The 22,745-nt window shown below is 42.7% G+C and overlaps 1 protein-coding gene across 1 annotated transcript in view; it reads right to left on the bottom strand.

Annotated features, from left to right (window-relative positions):
* LOC122564573 (glyoxylate reductase/hydroxypyruvate reductase-like) overlaps positions 1-2,415 on the bottom strand; it is a 39,445-nt gene extending 37,030 nt beyond the window's left edge. Inside the window, exon 1 of the mRNA XM_043719675.2 lies at positions 2,240-2,415. Within this exon, the coding sequence (XP_043575610.2) occupies positions 2,240-2,400 (161 nt within the window). The 5' untranslated portion in view covers positions 2,401-2,415. The remainder of the gene's footprint in view (positions 1-2,239) is intronic.
* Positions 2,416-22,745: the final 20,330 nt, after the last annotated feature.

The following is a 22,745-nucleotide window of genomic DNA, read 5'->3' as shown; positions in this document are numbered from 1 at the left end:
CAAAATGCCCACATCTTTATATCAGATTGTCTCATTGGTTTGATGTTGGCCAAACAATAAATTCAAACTCAATTTGGCTTTTGTATCCTGGGACATAATTTAAACTGGTTAAATTTGAATTGTTGTCAAAACAGCAACCAAAACTCAGGTATCCATTTTACAGCCAAATGTTACATATTTTCAATTTTCTAGTACACTCTGGGACTGCCATCTAGTCATATACACACACGCCTGTAAGATCTCAGTTCAGAGCAGCATTCACTCTCTCTTAAGGAGTGGCATGGTGGCTCAGTGGTTAGCATTGCTGTCTCGCAGCACCAGACACCCGGGTTCAATTCCAGCCTCGGATGACTGTCTGCGTGGAGTTTGCTTGGGTTTCCTCTGGATGCTCCAGTTTCTTCCCACATTCCAAAGATGTGCAGGTCAGGTGAATTGGCCATGCTAATTGGCCGTGATAGGGGAATGGGTCTGGGTAGGTAACTCTTTGGAGGGTCAGTGTGGACTTGTTGGGCCAAAGGGCTGTTTCCACACTGTAGGTAATCTCAATCTAATCTAAAGGTACAGTACATGCCTTCAACTTCATAATGCAGTTCTCCTCACCTTGATCCTAAAAGTGTGAATCCTAATTTTAAAATAGTTCTTCAGAATTGTTCTGAAGAAGGGTCACTGGACCCAAAGAATTAAGTGCTTTCTCTCTACAGATGCTGCCAGACCTTTCCAGTCTTCCAGGTTTTCCAGTCATTTTTGTTTTTATTTCACATCCTTTTCCAATTTTGTCCACCTTGTCAAGACTGCTCAGGATCTTAAATACTTTAATCAGGTCATTCCTCACTCTTCTCTAAGCTCCAGTAGAAACAGGTTCAGCCTGTCCAATCTATTGTCATAAGACAACCCATTCATCCCAGGTATCAATCTAAATTTAACCTACCTTTAACCAAAGAAAACCTGCTCTGCGAACCAATCTCTGAGTCTGTGTTGATTGGTGCGTGTGGAGTGCACCAAACAACAAAATCTTCCAGTTGCCATCCATTTCAACAACCCCCTCCCACTCCCCTAGCAACATGTTCATCCTGGGCCTCCTCCACTATCAAAGTGAGGTCAAGCACAAACTGGGTGAACAACACCTTATATTTCGCTTTGGGAGTTTACAGCCCAACAGCCTCAACATAGAGTTCACCGGCTTTAAGATCTCTTCATCCCCTAGCTTCATCCCATGTCCTGTCCTCCCTGTACTTCCCGCCTCCCTGACTTGACCTAACCTGTCCTTCTTCCTCTTCACCTATCAGCTCCATCCCTCCCCACCAACCCGTCATGATTACCCCATCTGCAACCACCTAACACCATCCCACTCATCCTTCCCCACCACCCCCCTCTCCCTAGTCCCATGCCCCGCCTCTCTAATTACTTATGTGCTCCCTTCCTTGTCCCCAGACCTGATGAAGGGTCTTATCAACCTTCCCTCCATTGACCACACTATTTGACATCAGGTATATCACGGCAGAGGGTCATTGAACAACGATCAGGGTTAGGAGTTCTGGCTAGTTTTCTAGATATCGTGTTGATAACTACAGCACGCCATCACTATTCAGTTTGTAAGACTCCGTTTTCTAACGGACTCTAACTAGCCTGAGACACCCTTTCCACGGGGATCGTGCATGTCCCTATGTCTAATTACATCTGTGAGCCGACTTCGCTCAACTGAAACTGTGCGCTGCAAACATTTCTCTAACAGATTTATGTTGGATTGAGTTACCGCGGGAGATAGTAGCGCCTAAACATTTCAAAACGATCTTTCTCTTCCCTGACCCATGTAAACACTCGCTGTATATTCTAGCACATTTAAATTTTGCTGCAATAGATGGCCCATTAGAATTCTAATAGTTAATAACTTCGAGATTAGGGAAGAGTCATCCCAGGTAAGGAAAAGAATTCTTTCAATTTTCTTTATGAGAAAGCAAATAAACAACTTTAATTTAAAGACGCAATCAATCTTGATCTCTCCAATGTTCTTTGCTTTCTGGAACTGAGGGGCTGGGGTATCTTGCTCTGCTGATCAACACCTGCTCTGTACCAAGGATGTCTCCTAATTTAAACTATTTCAATTTTTAAAGCCTAAGTATAAGGTAGCTGGCGAGTTAGGTTAGAGTTGACCAATGAAGGTTATAAAGTATCTGAATAAATAAGTGGCATTGACATTATTTTTCTGGACCAGGAATCCTGTAGTAATGAAAACACTCACATGCCCGAGTCTCGGAGCAGGTTCAGCGCTTCCTGTGGGACCCGCCGGCTCACAAACACCTTCGCCAGGGGCCGGTTCCTCTGCATGGTGTGCCCCGCTTCACTGGTCACAGCTCGGCTCAGCTCTGTCAGGATGCCGCGGCTGAAGCCCCGAAGCCACATGCCTGCCTGCTTAAAGTGCTGCCAAATCAAACAGGGACTTTGAGACCTCTTAACGGGGCTTTACAGTTCATTCAAACAAGGGGAGGCTCCCATTCTGACCAATGTTGAAAGTGAGGACTGCAGAGCAATGGACACAGTAGATGAGGTTGGAATCAAGAGTGTGGTGCTGGAAAAGCACAACAGGCCAGGCTGCATCCGAGGAGCAGGAGAATCAACGTTTCTCCACAGTAGCTGACGCGTTTGGATGTGGAGGAAACTCTCTGCCGGATGTGGAAGAATGTTTGATTTAGCCCAGTCCACCCTGGATACTGTCTGGACAAGCAGCTCTGTGTGACAAATAGGCTCTTGGTGAACCAGGGTCAAATAGAAGCACCTCCATCACCCCCCTCCGACCTCTTACTTCCAAATTCAGCATCATTCATTCCATGAAAAGTGTTTTAATTAAAAAAAACACAAAGTGGGTGAAACATATGAGGGGTGAATGGTAATGGAAAATAGGCTTAGCAGAAGGTCCCTGTTTAATGCCATGTTTGATTTTCTTTATGAGTTTATTAATGCTGTTTCACCCCATACAGATCCATTCGATCAAGTGTGGGGCTGGAAAAGCACAGCAGGTCAGACAGCATCCAAGGAGCAGGAGAGCCGACGTTTCAGGTATAAACCCCAAATCAGGAATATTGGGGGGAAGGGGCTGGGTGATAAATAGGGATATGGGTAGGGCTGGAGGGGAAAGTAGTTGGGAAGGCTGTGAGGCGGTGATGGTAACAGGATGGAGCAGAGTGTGGAGGATAGGTGAAAAGGAAGATGGACAGGTAGGACATTTCAAGAGGGCGGTGACCATTTGGAGGGTGAGATCTGGGATGAGGTAGGGAGAGGAGAGATGAAGAAACTGGTGAAATCCACGTTGATGTGTGGGTGCCGGCTCCCAAAGCAGAAGATGAAGCGTTCTTCCTGCAGGCATCAGATGGCTAGGATTTGGTGGTGGAGGAGGCCCAGGATTTGCATGTCCTTGGTGGAGTGGGAGGGGGAGTTGAAGTGGTGGGCCACAGGGCAGTGGGGTTGTTTGGTGCATGTGTCCTGGAGGTGTTCTCTGAAACGTTCCACAAGTTGGCATTCTACCTCCCCAATGTAGAGGAGATCACATCGAGAGCAATGGACACAGTAGATGAGGTTGGGAATCAAGAGTGTGGTGCTGGAAAAGCACAACAGGCCAGGCTGCATCCGAGGAGCAGGAGAATCAACGTTTCTCCACAGTAGCCGACGTGTTTGGATGTGGAGGAAACTCTCTGCCGGATGTGGAAGAATGTTTGATTTAGCCCAGTCCACCCTGGATACTGTCTGGACAAGCAGCTCTGTGTGACAAATAGGCTCTTGGTGAACCAGGGTCAAATAGAAGCACCTCCATCACCCCCCTCCGACCTCTTACTTCCAAATTCAGCATCATTCATTCCATGAAAAGTGTTTTAATTAAAAAAAACACAAAGTGGGTGAAACATATGAGGGGTGAAGCTAGTTTCCTTGGTAATGGAAAATAGGCTTAGCAGAAGGTCCCTGTTTAATGCCATGTTTGATTTTCTTTATGAGTTTATTAATGCTGTTTCACCCCATACAGAACCATTCTGGCTCGCCTCTGTCCCAAAGCCTGAAGGAGGCGTCAGCCTTGCTTCAGTGCAGTAAAGAGGAGTCCTGCACCCTTAGGTGCCATATTCATTGGAATTTAGAGGAATGAGGGGGGAGTCTTAGAGAAACATAAAATTATGAAGGGAATAGATAAGATAGAAGTAGAGAGATTGTTTCCATTGGCGAGTGAAACTAGGATAAGAGGGCATAGCCTCAAAATTAGGAGGAGCAGATTTAGGACTGAATTAAGAAGGAACTTCTTCACCCAAAGATTTGTGAATCTATGTATTCCCTGCCCAGTGAAGTAGTTGAGGCTTCCTCAGTAAATGCTTTCAAAGCTAAGATAGATATCTTTTTGAACAGTAAAGGAATTAAGGGTTATAGTGAGAGGGTGGGTAAGTGGAACTGAGGCCACGAAAAGATCAGCCATGATCGTATTGAATGGCAGAGCAGGCACAAAGGGCCAGATGGCCTACTCCTGCTCCAAGTTCTTATGTATCAGCATAGGGTAGAATTTACTGCCAGTTCTTGAGTAAGGGTGGCATATTTGCTGCTCTCCACTCCTTAGGTACCTCTCCTATATCTATGCATGATTGGAAGATTACGACAAACCCTTTCACATTTATCTCTACCATTTCATAGAATCCCTACAATGTGGAAGCAGTCCATTCAGTCCATCAAGTCCATTTTGGTTCTCCAAAGAGCATCCCAACCAGATTTAGTCCCCTATCCTATCCTATCCTTGGGACTCTGCATTCCAATGGCTAATCCACCTGGCCCGCACAGTGCTGGACACTACAGACAATTTATCATAGCTAATCCACATAACCTGCAAAGCTTTGGACTGTGGGAGGAAACCTACTCAGACGTGGGAAGAATGTGCAAACTCCACACAGTTTCCCAAGACTGGAATTGAACCCAGGTGCCTGGTGCTGTGATGTAGCAGCACTAACCATTAACCACATCACCATGCTACCCCAATTTTCAATTAATTCGGTACATCCCTTTTCAGTAAATCCAGCCTCTTAACTTTCATCCTATCATTATCTCTACCATTGCTATTTCTAATGATATTTTCTTAGCATCCTTTTTCTCCCAGTAAACACTGATACAAAGTAGTTATTAAGTATTCTAGTCATGCTCTGCATCTCTTAGTATTTATTTAGCACCTCTTTCTTCCCAAAGATGTAGTGGATATTGAAAAAAGACCTTGACACTGTTTGTTGAGTTTTGAATTCAAGCAGTTTAATTAATGCGCATGGGAGAGTTCAGCCTCCAGTCAGCCCCTGCTGAGCTCTCTACAATTGCTCTTTCTGAACAATGATGGATATAAGGTTTTATACAGTCTACATTTACTCAGCCTAGTTGCTTGATTTGTTACAGTTATTCAGCATATCATGGCTGGGTACATATGGGTTATTTAGCCTACTACTACTGGATACACTGGTTTTATGTGGACCCTGAATATGCCTGGAATTCTTTCCTCAGTTTTACTCTACTGACATGGACTGTTCTAACTACCAACTAGTTGTTTAATCTCATTTAACTGAAATTATTATTCAAGTTTAACTATTAGCTCGAGGTATTGTCTTCCCATTGTCGCACAAGGTAGGGTGCACCTGCCTGCGTGCATGGTTTTATTGATGAAGGGCTTTTGTCCGAAACGTCGATTTCCCTACTGCCTGAACTGCTGTGCTTTTCCAGCACCACTCTAATCTAGAATCTGGTTTCCAACATCTGCAGTCCTTGTTTTTACCTGCGTTCCATTATTTGTAATGACATTAACACCCTGTGTAGTTGTCTTGCTTCTGAGAAGTTATTAGCTCTGTTGGTTGCTATGTGTGTTTACATTTATACTGACCTTCTATTTCCCTAGTTCTTGATTTTTTTAGTGTGACCCAAGGGTTCCACTTCTGACCCCTTCTCATCTCTTATTACCTCTTCACTATTTACATGGTAGATGATATTTGGGTTCCCATTTATGTTAATTGCATTCTATTTCACATATCTCTTTGCCAGTCATATTTTCCTTCTCACTATTTCATTCATGTTATTGTATTTGGCCTGGCTCTGGTATGCATCAGTCACCTTATATTTGTTTCATTATTTTCTCTATCTTCTTATCATCTAAGAAGGACTAACTTTGGTTCCTTAACCTTTCTTTTCTTTCTTACTTGTGAGACATGGGCATTGCTAGTTGGCCAGTGTTTATTGCCTGTACCCTCGTTGCCCATGAGAAGGTGGTGGTGAGATTCCTTCTTGAACCACTTTAGTCCATATGCTATAGGTTGATACACAATGCCCTGAGGGACAGGATTTTGACCCAGCAACAGTGGGTATTTCCACATCACGATGGTGAGTGGCTTGAAGGGAAACTTGCATGTGTTGATGCTCCTCTGCATCTGCTGTCCTTGTTCTTCTAGATGGAAGTGGTTGTGGGTTTGGAAGGTGCTGTCTAAGGATCTCTGTTGAATTTCTGCAGGGCATCTTGTAGACAGTGCACACTGCTGTTATTGAGCTTTGGTGATGGAGGGAATGGATGCTTTTGGCGTGGTGCCAATCAAGCAATCCAGACTGCGTGGTCGTGGATGGTGTCAAGCGTCTGGAATGTTGTTAGAGCCATGCCCATCTAGGCAAGTGGGAGATTTCCATCACACTCCTGACTTGTCTTTTGTAGATGATCAACAGGCTTTGGGGAGTCAGAAGGTAAGTTACTTGCCACAGTATTTCTAGGCTGTGACCTGCTCTTGCAGCCACTGTGTTTATATGGTGATTTCAGTTGAGTTTCTGATCAATAGTAACTCCAGGGATGTTGATAGAGGAGGATTCAGTGATGGTAACACCATTGAATGTCAAGGTGATTAGTGTGTTTCTTTTCAGAGATGATCATTGCCTGGCTTTTGTGTGGTCCGAATGTTAGTTGCCACATGTCAGCCCAAGTTTGGAAATTGTCCAGATTTTGTCGCAATTGAACATGGGCTGCTTTGGTATCTGAAGTGTTGTGACGGTGCAATTGAGCAATCATCACTGAATATCTCCTTATGATGGATGGAAGGTCTTTGATGAAGCAGTTGAAAATGATTGGGGTTAGGAGAGCAACTCCTGCAGAGATGGCCCAGGAGCTGAGATGACTGACCTCCTACAACCATAACCATCATCCTAAGTGCTAGGTATGACTCTAACCACCAGAGAGTTTGCCCCGATACCCATTGATTACAGTTTTGCTCAGCTCTTTGATGCCAAAGACTGTCACTCTCACTTCCCCTCTGTAATTCAGCTCTTTTGTCCATGTTTGAACTAAGCCTGTTAATGAGGTCAGGAGCAGAGTGGCCCTGGCAGAATCCAAACTGGGCATCACTGAGCAGGCTATTGCTGAGCAGGTGCTGCTTTAAAGCACTGTTGATGACATCTTCTATCACTTTACTGATGATCAACAGTAGACTGATAGGCCAGTAATTGGCTGGATTGAAAATATCCTGCTTTCTGTGTACATAATATACCTGGGCAATTTTCCACATTGTTGGGTGGAAACCAGTATTGTAACTATACTGAAAGAACTAGGGGAGCGGTAAGTTCTGGAGCACAAGTCTTCAGTACTATTGCCAGAATGTTTGTCAGGGCCCACAGACTTTGCTGCATCCACTGCCTCTGTCAGTTTGTTGATATCACAAGGAGAATGTCAAAATTGTTGAAGACTGGTATCTCTAATGCTAGTGACTACTTTGTTTTATTCAATAACATTGAGAAGTTAAAAAGCTTGTTATAGCTAGCAGTTGTAATTAATTCACAAATACTGACTGACTCTGGAAAATCATTCTACAATGCAAAATCCTACTTCTTTAACTTAAGGGTTACAATTGAATGAGTGACTTTGCTGGTGCAGTTCAACTGTATTGTTAGCTCATGTACATTTAATGGAGTTTAGTGGCTTCTCTCATTGAGACTACATACTGAACAAATTATTCAAAATGTGAGTCAACACTCATATTGGTTAGACAATTTGACAACAGATAACTTGAATAGTACATAATCCAACACAAGTAACTGGATACAGCAATGATAGGATTATAAAGTTTACCCTACAGTGGATGATACTGACTCTTGATTTACAAATCACAGTGATAAGCATTAACAATACCTTAATTCTTATACTTTGCAACCTCAGGCACCACTGTTTTCCATTGTCAACATCTTCAGTTACTCAGCTGGCATATTAATTTGTTAACAAGGCATTTAATGCCCCAAGCTCCTGATAGCACGTGACCGCTCAAGTTCTTATAGGGTAGCAGAAAGTTGAGTAGCTCACTGGACAGTGGGTATTACCACAGTGATATTGAGGCTTGCTGGTGGTCACAAAATTTTCCCTTTCTCCACAGTATGCCACCAATGTTGGTTCGTGCCAGGCACTGGATATGGAATGCATTGCCTGCAATGGTAGTAGATTCGCCAAGTTTAAGTTCATTTAAGTCTTCATTGGACAGGCATATGGATGCAAATGGAATAGTGTAGATGGATGGGCTTCAGATTAGTAAGACAGGGCAGTGCAACATCGAGGGCTGAAGGGCCTGTACTGCGCTGTAATGTTCTATGTTCTATGTACTTAATTAAAGCTTTATAAATTAAGCTTTTGGAAAAAATCTTAAGCCAAGGCCCTGAGTGCTCTCTGAAGTGGATGTGAAAGATCCCAAGGCACTATTTGAGGAAAAGTTTGGAATTCTTCTTATTCTCATGGCCAATACTTAGCTCACAACAACACCACCCAAACAACATTATTTGGTAATTACCTCAGTGTACCTTGCTGTGTGCAAATTATTTCCTATATTACAATTGTGACAAGATTTCAAAAATATTTCATCAAAGCACTTTTGGATGTGTTTTCTTCATGAAGAATACAGTCATTTTCTTTTCTGGATAACTGAAGGAAGCATCTCTCTTAAACTGTGATCTCTTTACAAATCTGACAAGCAGCTCCATCTAATTCACCAGAAAGCAGTAGTTGGAAAATGTTCTGAGATCATGAATTGTCTAAAACATCAAGACACTACCTTGTCCAACTAATCAGCTCAGGTCAAAATATTTGGCAGTTTATTTCAAACTTGGCCACACCTACAATTGGATTTAATGTATGTTTATAAATTTCATTTACTGTCGCAAACTTTTGACCAGCTTGAAAATTTGTGACCAATGGGTTATTTTCATTGGAGCAGAGAAGCCCATGAGAGGACCTGATTAAGGTGTATAAGATTAAGAGGGTCATGGATAGGATGCATAGAAAGCATCTGTTCTTCAATAATGATCAGTAAGGATTAACAATGAGGCATGGGGGGTGGATTGCATAATTTTAGAGTGAAGGGCAGGAGGCTTGGAGGAGATTTGGGGGTGAAAACTTAGAGTTCCTACAGTGTGGAAACAGGCCCTTCAGCCCAACAAGTCCACACTGACCCTTCGAAGAGTAACCCACCCTGATCCATTCCCCTACCCTATATTAACACGTAACCTAAACATCCCTGAACACTATGGGCAATTTAGCATGGCCAATTCACCTAGCCCGCATATCTTTGGATTGTGGGAGGAAACTGGAGCACCCGAAGAAACCCATGCAGACATGGGGAAAATGTGCAAACTCCATACAGACAGTTGCCTGAGGTTGAATTGAACCTGGGTCCCTGGTGCTGTGAGGCAGCCGTGCCACCCATGAGGGTGGTGGGAATCTGGAATTCAGTGCTTGGGAGAATATTTGAGGTGGATAACCTCAACATTTGGAAAGTATTTGGACGAGCACTTTACATGCATTAACATTCAAAGCTATTGACCAAGTGCTGGAAAGTGGAATTAAAAGAATACTTTCAGAATCATAGATTCATATAGTACAGAAGAGACTCCTTGACCCATTGAATGTGCACTGAGGAAAAGCTACTCTAAATCTGCACCCTCTTTATAACCTTGTTGTTATAGTTAATCCAAAGATGAGCTTCCAAAAACACATTTGTGCCTTCATGAAGAATGTCTACTTGGACATCTATAATGTTTTAGCTTATCTGCTACTGAAACTTGAATTCATACATTAGTTACTTTTAGGTGCAACTTTCTAATACATTCCTATGTGGTATCCCATCTTCAGCCCCTAAACTTGAGCCCATCAAAGACTTTAAAGGGATACAACTAAGTCCTATGCTAAGTGTAAATTGCTCATCATGAGAGTGTTTCCAAGGAAGGTTCACATTAGACTTGAAACATTAACTCTACTTCTCACACAACAGATGTTGCCAGACTTGCCGCATTTCTTTAGCACTTTATGTTTTTATTTCAAACATTTTACTACCTGTATCTTAACTCATGCAAACTCTAGTTCATCCACTGTCTCTGTGCTCACTGATCTGTGTTGGTTCCTGGTTGAATAACACCTGGATTTTAAAATTCGCAATCTTGTTTTCAAATCCCTCTATCTTCATGCGTCCATGTCTCTAACTTATATCAACCTTACAACTCTGATCTGCACTCCTCCAATTCTGGGTTCTCGAAAATCATGGATTTCAATTATTCCATCTTTAGTAGCCATTCCTTCAGCTGCCGAAGCTGTACTTTGTGGAAATCCCACCCCATAAACCGGTACACTTTTTAAGAGGCTCCATAAAACCCAACTCCTTGACTTAAACAATTGTAACCTGCCTTAATAAATCTTCATGCTTCATGCCAAATTTTGTTTGGTAGTGCTTCTATAACGTGCCTTGGGAAGTTTTGCCATGTTAATTGAATTTCTGATACTGGTTTCGAGATGGTCAAGAAGTAACTTTTAATTGGAGTTCAAAAAAGCTCTCCTATGAAAGCATGTTCCAGTTTAAATGACTAGCAATCTACCTGGGAAGATAATGCATAAATATTTCTAAGTGAAACTTTTATGATATATACAGAGACAGATAGAGTCATAGGGATGCACAGTATGGAAACAGACCCTTCGGTCCAACCCGTCCATGCCAACCAGATATTCCAACCCAATCTAGTCTCACCTGCCAGCACCCGGCCCTCCAAACCCTTCCTATTCATATACCCATCCAAATGCCTCTTAAATGTTGCAATTGTACCAGCCTCCACCACTTCCTCTGGCAGCTCAATCCATACACATACCACCTTCAGTGTGAAAAAGTTGCCTCTTAGGTCCCTTTTATATCTTTCCCCTCTCACCCTAAATCTATGCTCTCTAGTTCTGGACTCCCCCAGCCCAGGGAAAAGACTTTGTCTATTTATTCTATCCATGCCCCTCATAATTTTGTAAACCTCTATAAGGTCACCCTTCAACCTCTGACGCTCCAAGGAAAACAGCCCCAACCTGTTCAGCCTCTCCCCATAGCTCAAATCCTCCAACCCTGCCAACATGATTGTAAATCTTTTCTGAACCCTTTCAAGTTTCACAACACCTTTATGATAGGAAGGAGACCAGAATTGCACGCAATATTTCAACAATGGCCTAACCAATGTCCTGTACAGCCGCAACATAACGTCCCAACTCCTGTACTCAATACTCTGACCAATAAAAGAAAGCATACCAAACGCCTTCTTCACTATCCTATCTACCTGCTACTCCACTTTCAAAGAGCTATGAACCTGCACTCCAAGGTCTCTTTGTTCAGCAACACTCTCTAGGACCTTACCATTAAGTATATAAGTCCTGCTAAGATTTGCTTTCTCAAAATGCAGCACCTCGCATTTATCTGAATTAAACTCTATCTGCCACTCCTCAGCCCATTGGCCCATCTGGTCAAGATCCTGTTGTAATTTGAGGTAACCTTCGCTGTCCACTACACCTCCAATTTTGGTGTCATCTGCAAACTTACTAACTATACCTCATCTGCTCGCATCCAAATCATTTATATAAATGATGAAAAGTAGAGGACCCAGCACCGATCCTTGTGGCACTGCACTGGTCACAGGCCTCCAGTCTGAAAAACAACCCTCTTCTACTGAGTTCAGAAGAATAGCTTCATTCTAGCAGAGGAGTAATTTATTTTGTCAGTCTTCAGGCCATCAGAGATGGAAAGAATTATTATGTTGTTTTAGCAGCCATAAGTTTATTTTCTTAGAATTCATTGAAATGTGTCTCAGGGAGAAGAACAATTTATGAACATGTCAGTTGAGTAAAACATTTTAAAGTCAAAATAGGAAGGATACTTCACGGGGATGGTGGAAGATATTGCTGGGGAAAATGTTTTTCTTGTTGCCTTTGGTCAGATCTTTCATAATTGTCATATTTGTGGGCGGCACGGTGGCACAGTGGTTAGCACTGCTGCCTCGCAGCGCCAGAGACCCGGGTTCAATTCCCGACTCAGGCGACTGACTGTGTGGAGTTTGCACGTTCTCCCCGTGTCTGCGTGGGTTTCCTCCGGGTGCTCCGGTTTCCTCCCACAGTCCAAAGATGTGCAGGTTAGGTGAATTGGCCATACTAAATTGCCCGTAGTGTTAGGTAAGGGGTAAATGTAGGGGTATGGGTGGGTTTCGCTTTGGCGGGTCGGTGTGGACTTGTTGGGCCGAAGGGCCTGTTTCCACACTGTAATCTAATCTAAAAAAAAATATAAATAGATCTTTCTTTCCTTTATGTAAAAACCTATTTATTTTACTAAAAGCATATTAGCAGCATCACATGTAAATGATCAGTGACTCAGCACATTGGTAATCAAATTGCAAAATTGAATCGTATGGTCAAACAAGCCAGGTTACATGCTGGAATCTGACTGATCATAGATTATCATCAGCTGGGTTTGCCAGGTAGATATTTTTGTTGGCCCACATGCTTCCCTGTTCCACCATCACTTTGATGGTGAAATGGAGGTAGTCTACTAATTGACCACCATGTAGAAGAGCTCCTATGCTGGAACAATGCAAACCCAAACAAATTGGGACCTGGAAATGCTCACAACTTATCGGAATTTTACAAGTCCACAAGGTTCTGCCTATCTACTTTTGTTCTTGCATGATCCCTGTGATTCCCACATTTAACATCCTACATGATCAAAACCCATTTGCTCTTGGAAGTTAGATTTTCCCTCTTTGAATCTATTTGTGCTACAGCTAATACTCTTAAGCATATATAGAAAATTAAATAGGTGTAAGTTTAAGCCAACAACAGATTGGAGGATTTTGCAATTCAACCAAGCAATCAGTGTGCCTGATATCTCAGTTGTGTTGTATCATCCCACTGTTTATATATCATGGGATTGACACACATAGTTTCAAAGTGCAGCATTTTAAAAGTTCAATTTGTTTAATCAGTAATGCTTTTGTTAATAGAATATTGGATTCCTTTCTTGCTGACATTTTGGCATTACATAATATTTTGCAAGCACTGAGCATTTAACAGATTTTGGTAAAACTTATTTATTTGCCTTATCTTCTCTTTTTTTCTCTTCTTGTTCTTTAAATTTGGTGTGAAGAGTTGTGAGCAGATATTCAAGATTGAGATTTAATCATAATCCTCATTGGTGATTCTTATGACCACTTTTCTACAATTTTAATTGAAGTGTAACAAACCAAACAATCTCCCTTTTCCCTTCTCTTCAAATAGAATATTTCCACACAGTCCAGGGTTCAAGTCAACGATCTGATAATTTAGACAGAGCAATGTGAATGACAGCCAGTCTCAAGATTTGGGCTGACATTTGGTTGTGAGTCAGGCACTTAACTGCTTGAGCTATTGGGCCACCCTCAATCTGTTTTTAGATTTGATTAGATTCCCTACAGTGTGGAAACAGGCCCTACGGCTCTACCAGTCCACACCAACCCTCCAAAGAGTAACCCAACCAGACCCACTTCTCTCGGACTAATGCACCTAACACTATGGGCAATTTAGCATGACTAATTCACCTGACTGTAGTAGGAAACCCACACACACACGGGGAGAATGTGCAAACTCCACATAGACAGTTGGCCAAGGCTGGAATTGAACCTGGGGCCCTGGTGCTGTGAGGCAGCAGTGCTAACCACTGAGCCACCGTGCCACCCGTTGTTAAGAGAGCAATGAAACTTCCAAAGTGTAATTCCTTAGCAAAATATGACTCGCATATTCCAGTCATGGGAGCAAAACACTCAGCAACCATGAATCCTCTGAGATGCTATTGTATTTCCAGCACTGAAATCAGTGACTTGTTTTCAAAACTTTATTCCTTGATAATTGTGAATTAAAGAGACCCCTCCACTACATATTTGTATTTTCCAAAATAGAAGGCGATATCTCTTATGAAATAGAGAAATACGATAAAGATCTGCCCAATTTTTCACCTCTGACTTGCCGAAGCCATATAGAGAAAAACAAAAATAGACCACATGTAGATAATAGTTAGCTGACAGTTAGAATTTTTACTAGTTCTGCTAAAACACTCATGCATGCTTATAATTTTGTTGTGTGCAGAGAAAAATGTGAGGACAATACAGTCTAATCCTACAATTTTAATGAAAAAAATTGCTTTTCAGAAACAGTGGAAAAACAGGCTAGTGAGTCCAAATGGCCTAAGTTAGTGTTCATATTTGGTGCTAACCTTCTCCCACTCTCCAGCCCATACACACAGGAACAAACTCTTTCCACGTTATACAGGCTCACTACCCTCACAATCATGTTAGATCATCTTTGATCACGTTCTTGAACTTGTCATAATCTGTAAAATTATTTGGCCCATCGAATCTGCTCTCTGATCTGATAATCCTCAACTTCACCTTTCTATAAATTATCATACAATCCATATTCCCATGCCCCATTTCAATCTCAGTGCTGTACTAAAATAAGAAGAGATGTCCCTAATCAAATGTTTTAAATTGCCAGTTACTCAACCATTTGTCCTTTGTTCAAAATACGTACTTGTGGAGTCAATGATCTGATCAACAATTCACTTACTCTCTCTTTGACCTCATTATCCTCAACTAAACATTTACTCCTCCCACCAATAACTCAAAATAAAGGCAACTATTTTGTCAATTAAGCCAGCTTTTTTGGAGAGCTAGCCAATTAATCCCACTCTCTGCTCCTTCTCCATTACCCTGTATGGTATTTCACTTCATAAGAACATAAGAACTAGAAGCAGGAATAAGGCTGTCTGACCCTTCGAGCCTGCTCCGCCATTCATGGCTGATCTTTTCATGGTCTCAGATCCACTTACCCACCCTCTCACTGTATCCCTTAGTTCCCTTATTGTTAAAAAAAATCTATCTTTTAAAAACGTTCACTGAAGTAGTATCCACTACCACTGGGCAATGAATTCCATAGATTCACAACCCTCTGGGTGAAGATGTTCCTTCTCAATTCAGTCCTAAATCTGCTCCCTGTAATCTTGAGGCTATGCCCTCTTGTCCTAGTTTCACCTGCCAGTGGAAACATCCTTTCAACTTCTACAATATCTATTCCCTTCATAATTTCATATGTTTCTATAAGATCCCCCTCATTCTTCTGAATGCCAATGAATTTAATCCCAGTTTACTCAGTCTCTCCTCATAAGACAACCCCCTCAACTCCGGAATCAACCTAGTGAACCTACTCTGCACCCCTCCAGTGCCAGTACATCCTTTCTCAAGCAAGGAGACCAAAACTGCACATAGTACTCCAGCTGTGGCCTCACCAGCATCCTGTACAGCTGCAACATAACCTCCTTGTTTTTAAAACTCAATCCCTTTAGCAATGAAGGACAAAATTCCATTTGCCTTCCTACCTGCAGACCAACCTTCTGTGATTCATGCACAAGGACACCCAGGTCCCTGTGCATAGCAGCATGCTGCAACTTTTTACCGTTCAAGTAGTGACCTTTTTACTGTTACTCCTACCGAAATGGGTGACTTAACATTTATTAACATTGTATTCCATCTGTCAGGGGCAGCATGGTGGCTCATTGGTTAGCACTGCTGCCTCACAGTTCCAGGGACCTGGGTTCAATTCCAGCCTCGGGTGACTGTCCGTGTGGAGTTTGCACATTTTCCTCGTGTCTGCATTGGTTTCCTCCCACAGGTCAAAGATGTGCAGGTTAGGTGAATTGGCCATGCTAAATCGCTCAGAGTATTCAGGGATGTGTAGGTTAGGTGCATTTGTCAGGAGTAAATATAGAATATTCGGGTAGGGAATGGGGTTTGGGTAGGTTACTCTTTGGAGAGTTGGGTGTGGACTTGTTGGGCCAAATGGCCAGTTTCCACACTGTAGGGATTCTATGATTCAGACCTTTGCCCACTCACTCAAAGTCTCTATGTTTCACAGTCCCTTGCACACTTTGCTCTGCCACTTGTCTTAGTGCCATGTGCAAACTTTGACACACTACACGTGATCCCCAACTCCAAATCATCTGCATAAATTGTGAATAATTGCAATCCCAACACTAATCCCTGAGGCACACTACTAGTCACTGATTGCCAAGCAGAATTGCACTCATTTATCCCCACTCTTTGATTCCTGTTAGTCAATTAACCCTCTATCTATGCTAATACTCTACCTGTAACACCATGCATCATTATCTTAAGCAGCAGCCTCTTGTGCGGCACCTTGTTGAAAGCCTTTTGGAAATCTAGGTACACCACATCCACTGGGTCCCCAATGTCCACCACGCTCATAATGTCTTCATAGAATTCCAAAAAATTTGTTAAGCATGACGTGCCCTTCATGAACCCATGCTGCATCTGCCTAATGGGACAATTTTTATCGAGATACTTTGCTATTTCTTCCTTGATAATAGACTCAATAATCTTCCCCACTACAGAGATTAAGCTAACCAGTTTATAAGTACCCATTTGTCTACCTCCATTTTTAAATAGTGGTGTCACATTTGTTGTTTTCCAATCTGCTGGGACTGCCCCAGAGTCCAACAAATTTTGGAAAATTACCACCAGTGCACTTGCTATTTCTCCCACCATCTCTTTTAGTACCCTGGGATGCATTCCATCGGGGCCAGGAGACTTGTCTATCCTTAGCTCCATTAGCTTTCCCAACACTACCGCTTTTGTAATAATGATTGCTTCCAGGTCCTCACTTATCTTTGACTTTTTGTCAATTACTGGCATGTTATTAGTGTCCTCCACTTTGAAGACCTATACAAAATACCTGTTCAATACCTCGGCCAGTTCATCATATTCTATAACTAAATGCCCCTTCTCATCCTCTAAAGGACCAACATTTACTTTAGCCACTCTTTTTTGTTTTATGTATTTATAGAAACTTTTGCTATCTGTTTTTATATTCTGTGCTAGTTTTTTTCTCATGTTCTATCTTACCTTTCTTTATAGCTCTTTTTGTGGCTTTCTGTTGACCTTTAAAGTTTTCCCAGTCTTCTAGTTTCATGCTGTTTTGGCTACTTGGTATGCCTTCTTTTCCAATTTGATAGCCTTCGGATATGTATTCCTTTTGAAAGTTATTACGGAATCTCTTTTCAACATTCTTTCAGGCATTCTTGATCAAATGTTTTGTTCTTTGCAAAACAAAACAAAATAAATCCTCAAGTTGCCTCTAGCTCTTTTGCAAAATATCCTAAATCTAGGTCCACTGACCTCTCTAACACTGGAAATGGTTTTGTTTTATTTGCAACAAAGTCCTTCATGTTTTTGAACACTTCTATCAATTATTCTCTTAAACTCTGCTTTAAGGACAAAAAAACTATTTCTTTGGTTTTCCCATATACCAAACTCTTTCGGCTCTGGTGTCATTCTTGTAAATGTCATTTGCATTGTCTCTGAGGGCTTCTATTCACTCTAATGTGCTCTGCTCAGATTTGCCTGCAATAACCCAACTAGGGTCTTGACATTTTGTGCCAGTACAGCACTTAAGCAATTCATATCACAATAGACATCCGCAGTGTACGAGAGGACTGTACAGCAGGCTCATGCCCTTCCCCCAGTGAATCATTTGTCCCTGTGTGTTAGGAGTGTTACAATTGCATTGATAAATGAACTTAAGGCCACTGATTTTGATCAAAGCTAACTGCTGCTTTTAAAACCAGTTCGTGCTCTTTAACCAGAAGGTGAAAGAAAATGATGCACTGCTGAAAGAATCAAAACCTTGCTAGTTTTTTTAAAAAAACCTATTTCAGTTCAACTTTAAAACAACCAGAAGTGCAAATTAAATTCAAACTAATGTAATTTAAAATTCCATCGTGCCAACCATCCCCAAGCAGCGGGAATTGTAGAAAGAGCCAATGGTACCTTAAAAGGTCAGCTAAGCAAGTTAGTAGAAGAAACGGGCCTTAATTGGCTGCAAGTATTCCCAATTGCCCTTTTTAACATGAGAACCATGATACAGAACAAGACGGGATTCTCGGTGGCTGAACTGATATATGGAAAGCCCCTGAGGACTCCCTAGTCTGCATCATTAACTGCCCAACACCCTGTTGATGTGCATGTCATGTTAGAAGAGAAGCACAGGTACCTGATTAAGCTAACCAAAGCATTGCAATCTTATCATCAACAGAACCAAGAAGCTCATCGACTACTAGGGAAGGAAGAAGAAACAGCTCCAGTGTTTAAAGACATTAACCCTGCTGACTACATACTATTGAAAGACTTTAATTGTGAAAAATTGGGCCCCCGCTGGAAAGGTCCTTATAAAGCACTTCTGACAACTGAAACTGCAGTAAAAGTAGAAGGACACTCAACATGGGTCTACAAAGTACATTGCAAGCTTGTATCCCCCTCACAGTCCTAGTGTTAGTACTGATACAGGCATTTGATGAAAACCCAACCCAAGTGCTTATGCCCAGATGTAACCAACCCATCTGTGATATCTCAGACCGGCTAAAACTCCAATGTGACTGTATAAATGAAACTCTTACTAATACCATTGGAAGTCATTAATGCAGCTGCCCAGCTGAAACTCATTTAAACTATTCACATTGCATATTCAAACATCACTCTCAACCTTATTGTCATCCTCACAACACTTCTATGCCATTCATCATGATGGCACAATTCCTTAACCTCATCCGCTCCGTCAACCGAAAATTGTTACTTTGAAATGTTTGTCTGTTCCCCTCTCAAAATGAACCGTACATATTGCAGAATTGAGCACGTAGTACCGAAATCACCAAACCCTAAAGTACTTATTCCTATGAGAGAGATCACCTATACTTTCTTAACAGAACCCTCTCCTATCCAACCTACTGCCACTGACAGAAATACCTTTACACGTTTCCTGTATTCAGTAGCTACTGTAATTAACAACACAAGCTGGAAAGATGAAGAAAGACTATGCACTCCCAATCTTCCTCCTATTACTAATGGTTTCTTTATTCAAGCTAAACAGTGTTATCTGCTCACCCTTCCATCATTCTGATGTACAGTGTATAAATAGGACTCACCCTGCTTATGCAATCCCTCATTTGTGATGGAAAAACCCATTTGGTAGAAGAAGCACGTCGCTGTGTGAAGTGCACTAACAAACCTGAAGGATTCAACATTAACATTGATCTGCTGTTAAAATGGAGCATTGAAAGAATTTCCAGTACCCACGACATGGGCAAGTAAAGCAAAAACTGTGCAAAAATATTATCAAAGACTCTGGTCGTACTCCTGCTCTCCATCCGTCAATATACTCAGTCAATCGAATATTTGATAGCACTCACCGTTTACAAGATTCAGCTCTCGCTCTGAATGGACTCGTCATTCACTCACAGAAGTGCACCCTTGGAACTCCTTTTAGCCTTCATTGGCTGTGTGAAAACAAAGCCTACCCATATCTACCCAATGACTGGGTGGATGCTGTGCCCTAGTACACACCTTACCACTTTTCACCATCCACCATGAAGTTCCTGAAGTAGATGATGAATGGAATGCCCACCAACATGTGAATCAGTATGGAACAAAAAGTAGAGGAAAAACAAAACGGGACTTACACAACTTCTTCCATCAACAAACCTGGTGGTCGAGGTTGCTGGGAGGCCTTATTCCTGGCTGGAGTGTTGAGATGGCCCTAGATCAGATAAGTGACCTTGCGTGTGACATCGGAAAACTTGCCAACTCACTGCCCATGCTTTGAAGCTGGTGAACAAAGATTTACAGGAGATACGGATGATGATGCTTCAGAATCGGCAAATGCTAGATTTCCTCCTTGCTAAAAAAGGAGGCGCTTGTTCAGTCATTGGCCTGCAATGCTGCATCTACATCGATGATTTCTCAAAAGACATTTTGGACGACACAGATGTTATCAACAAAATGGGTCAAGACACACTGTCATCCGATTCATGTGGATGGAGTGATACTTGCTGGCTATAGTCGCTGTAACATCTCAGCCTCAGGTACAGAATGATTCAGTGCTTAAAAAGCAGGAGACAGTTTTCCCTGTTTCTCTCTCGCCTCCTGAACACCTTTGAGGATGAAGAACCTCTTGATGTCCCCTTTTACTGTTTCCCAACAGTCCGCTGGAGACTCAAAGAGGGGCTTCACGATTCTCCAACCTGCGTAGTCCCTCTTGAGCTCCTCAATGTTTCCTGGGGTCAACAGCTTGGTGTTCAGCTTCCACGTTCCCTTACCAGCCCGCAACGATCTGGGCAACGGGGGAAAACACACACCTAATGCCACCCTCACTCTGATGTCCAGTTTACTGACCCCCCGGTGGATCGTCCATCTGCATCAATGATACAGTTGAAGTATCCGGCCAGCAACAGTGGAAGCTGCTGCAGGACGGCCAACCGTTCACTCTTACCCACTGGGGTGTACACATTAATCAGTCTTAGGCCACCTTCCATTTTATATGGAGATCAAAGATGGATCAGGTCCAAAGGGACTCGATGTATAAAGATCTGGGCAACGGGGAAAAACACACACCCAATGCCACCCTCACCCTGATGGTCACCTTTGTGTGGCTGCATCAAGCTGTGTGTGGATCCCGGTACGCAAACACCAAGTGTCACTATGTACTAAGGTTCTACCTGTCCCCGGTGTTGCAAAGGATGGGCTTGGCCTCGCTGCCACGGAACGCTCCAAGTAGTTGGACCGTTCCATATCACCTGTCCTTCGTGGAGAAATTTATGGAGCAAAACACCTTTGACCATCAGGAAGTGGTCAGCACATAGTGTCCTTGAGACCCTTCGGATCCTGTTGAGCGTTTCCTGGGCAGACTGTCAAAGTCATTTGGCAGAATGCCTCATCGCCAGAACTTTCCAACAAGTACCAAGACATGGCTTGGCTGGTGGTGAGAAGGGCTCTGCCTGTGAGATCCATTTGCATGTCTGGACTCTCTGCCACACTGCACGCTGCCCTTGAAGCGGCTGTGGAGGGGACGAGACTGTCACACACCTCCTTCTGGAATGTGCCTACGCAAAGGAAGTCTGGAGACGAATGCAGTGGTGTTTGTCGAGATTTGTCCCGAGCAGCTCCGTGACGCGGGACTCCGTACTCTACGGTCTGTTCCCCAGGACGCACACCGAGACAAACATCAACTGTGCCTGGAGGTTCATCAACTCGGTCAAAGACGCTCTTTGGTCCGTCCGAAACCTGTTGAACTTCCAGCTGAAGGAGCTGACCCCGACTGATTGTTGCGGACTGGCACATTCCAAGGTCCAGGACTACGTGTTGAGGGACCCGCTGAAGCTTGGGACAGCTGCCGCCAAGGCGCGGTGGGGCAAGACCACCGTGTAACGTCTGCCTGCCAAAGAAGAACAGGGGGCCCACTCAGTAAGTGGGCTCCACTGACGCCTCAGCTAAATATATGGATGGTAAACGTATAGACCTGTATATACGAATGATTAATTCCAATCTCTGTATGTAAAGAAATTGAATGTATACGTATGTATGGCATCATCAATTGTACAGATCAAAATATTTATGAATAAAGTATATTTTTTGAAATAAAAAAAAAGTATCTGACATGCGAGTTGTGCAAGGTTACCTTCTGACATCTCCCACTTAATTCGGACTGGTACTTCTCTATGATAGGAACTTATCTCACCAGCAGATGCCTAACATGGCTGGATTTGTTTTTCCCACCTGATGAATGGCTTAGAGCCTGTAGGAGTGATCAGTCAAGTGCACACAGACCTGTTGATTAACTTCTCTCCCTTATGAACTATTGTCCTGCACTGTTATCTGTCGAGTTAAGAACATGCAGTGTTTTTGTAAACTTTTTGAATAAAGGAAGCCTGTTTGTAACAGTACAGCAGAGTAGACTGCGAGGGTTCTTAAAGGAAGAGTGATATCCTACGCTCCTGGGCTATTAGAACCTAGTTAGTTTAACTTATAGGTATGAGTGTTATATTGGAACAGTGATGCTATTGGTAAATAAAGGGGATGACTAAAATTAAACTAAACTGTCTGTAAGAGGTTTTTTATTCCAGACTATCAACGAATAGAGTCTCTGGGATGAACCAAGAAAGGCTTACAGATTAAGTCCACAAGGGATTCCCTGGGCTGTCTCAAATCTGTACTTTAAAAATTATCCCTTTCATTGTCCAGGTCAGAGGCAATGCCTTTGTTTGCTTTTACTCTTATCTATCCAGTTGTAGTCAGAACAGTTCCAGACATGTTCCAGATGGACCTCCATCGCCCGACCATGGCAACACGACGGTTGGAGGAAGAGCGCCTCATCTTCTGCCTGGGAACCCTCCAACCACAAGGGATGAACTCAGATTTCTCCAGTTTCCTCATTTCCCCTCCCCCCACCTTGTCTCAGTCAAATCCCTCGAACTCAGCACCGCCTTCCTAACCTGCAATCTTCTTCCTGACCTCTCCGCCCCACCCGACTCCAGCCTATCACCCTCACCTTGACCTCCCTCCACCTATCG

This window comes from Chiloscyllium plagiosum, unplaced genomic scaffold (assembly GCF_037043375.1).
Source record: "Chiloscyllium plagiosum isolate Xiang-an unplaced genomic scaffold, Cpla_swu_hap1 HiC_scaffold_2, whole genome shotgun sequence".
NCBI lineage: Eukaryota > Metazoa > Chordata > Chondrichthyes > Orectolobiformes > Hemiscylliidae > Chiloscyllium > Chiloscyllium plagiosum.
The sequence above is the reverse complement of the archived record's forward strand: the minus strand, read 5'-3'. Positions and strand labels throughout refer to the sequence as shown.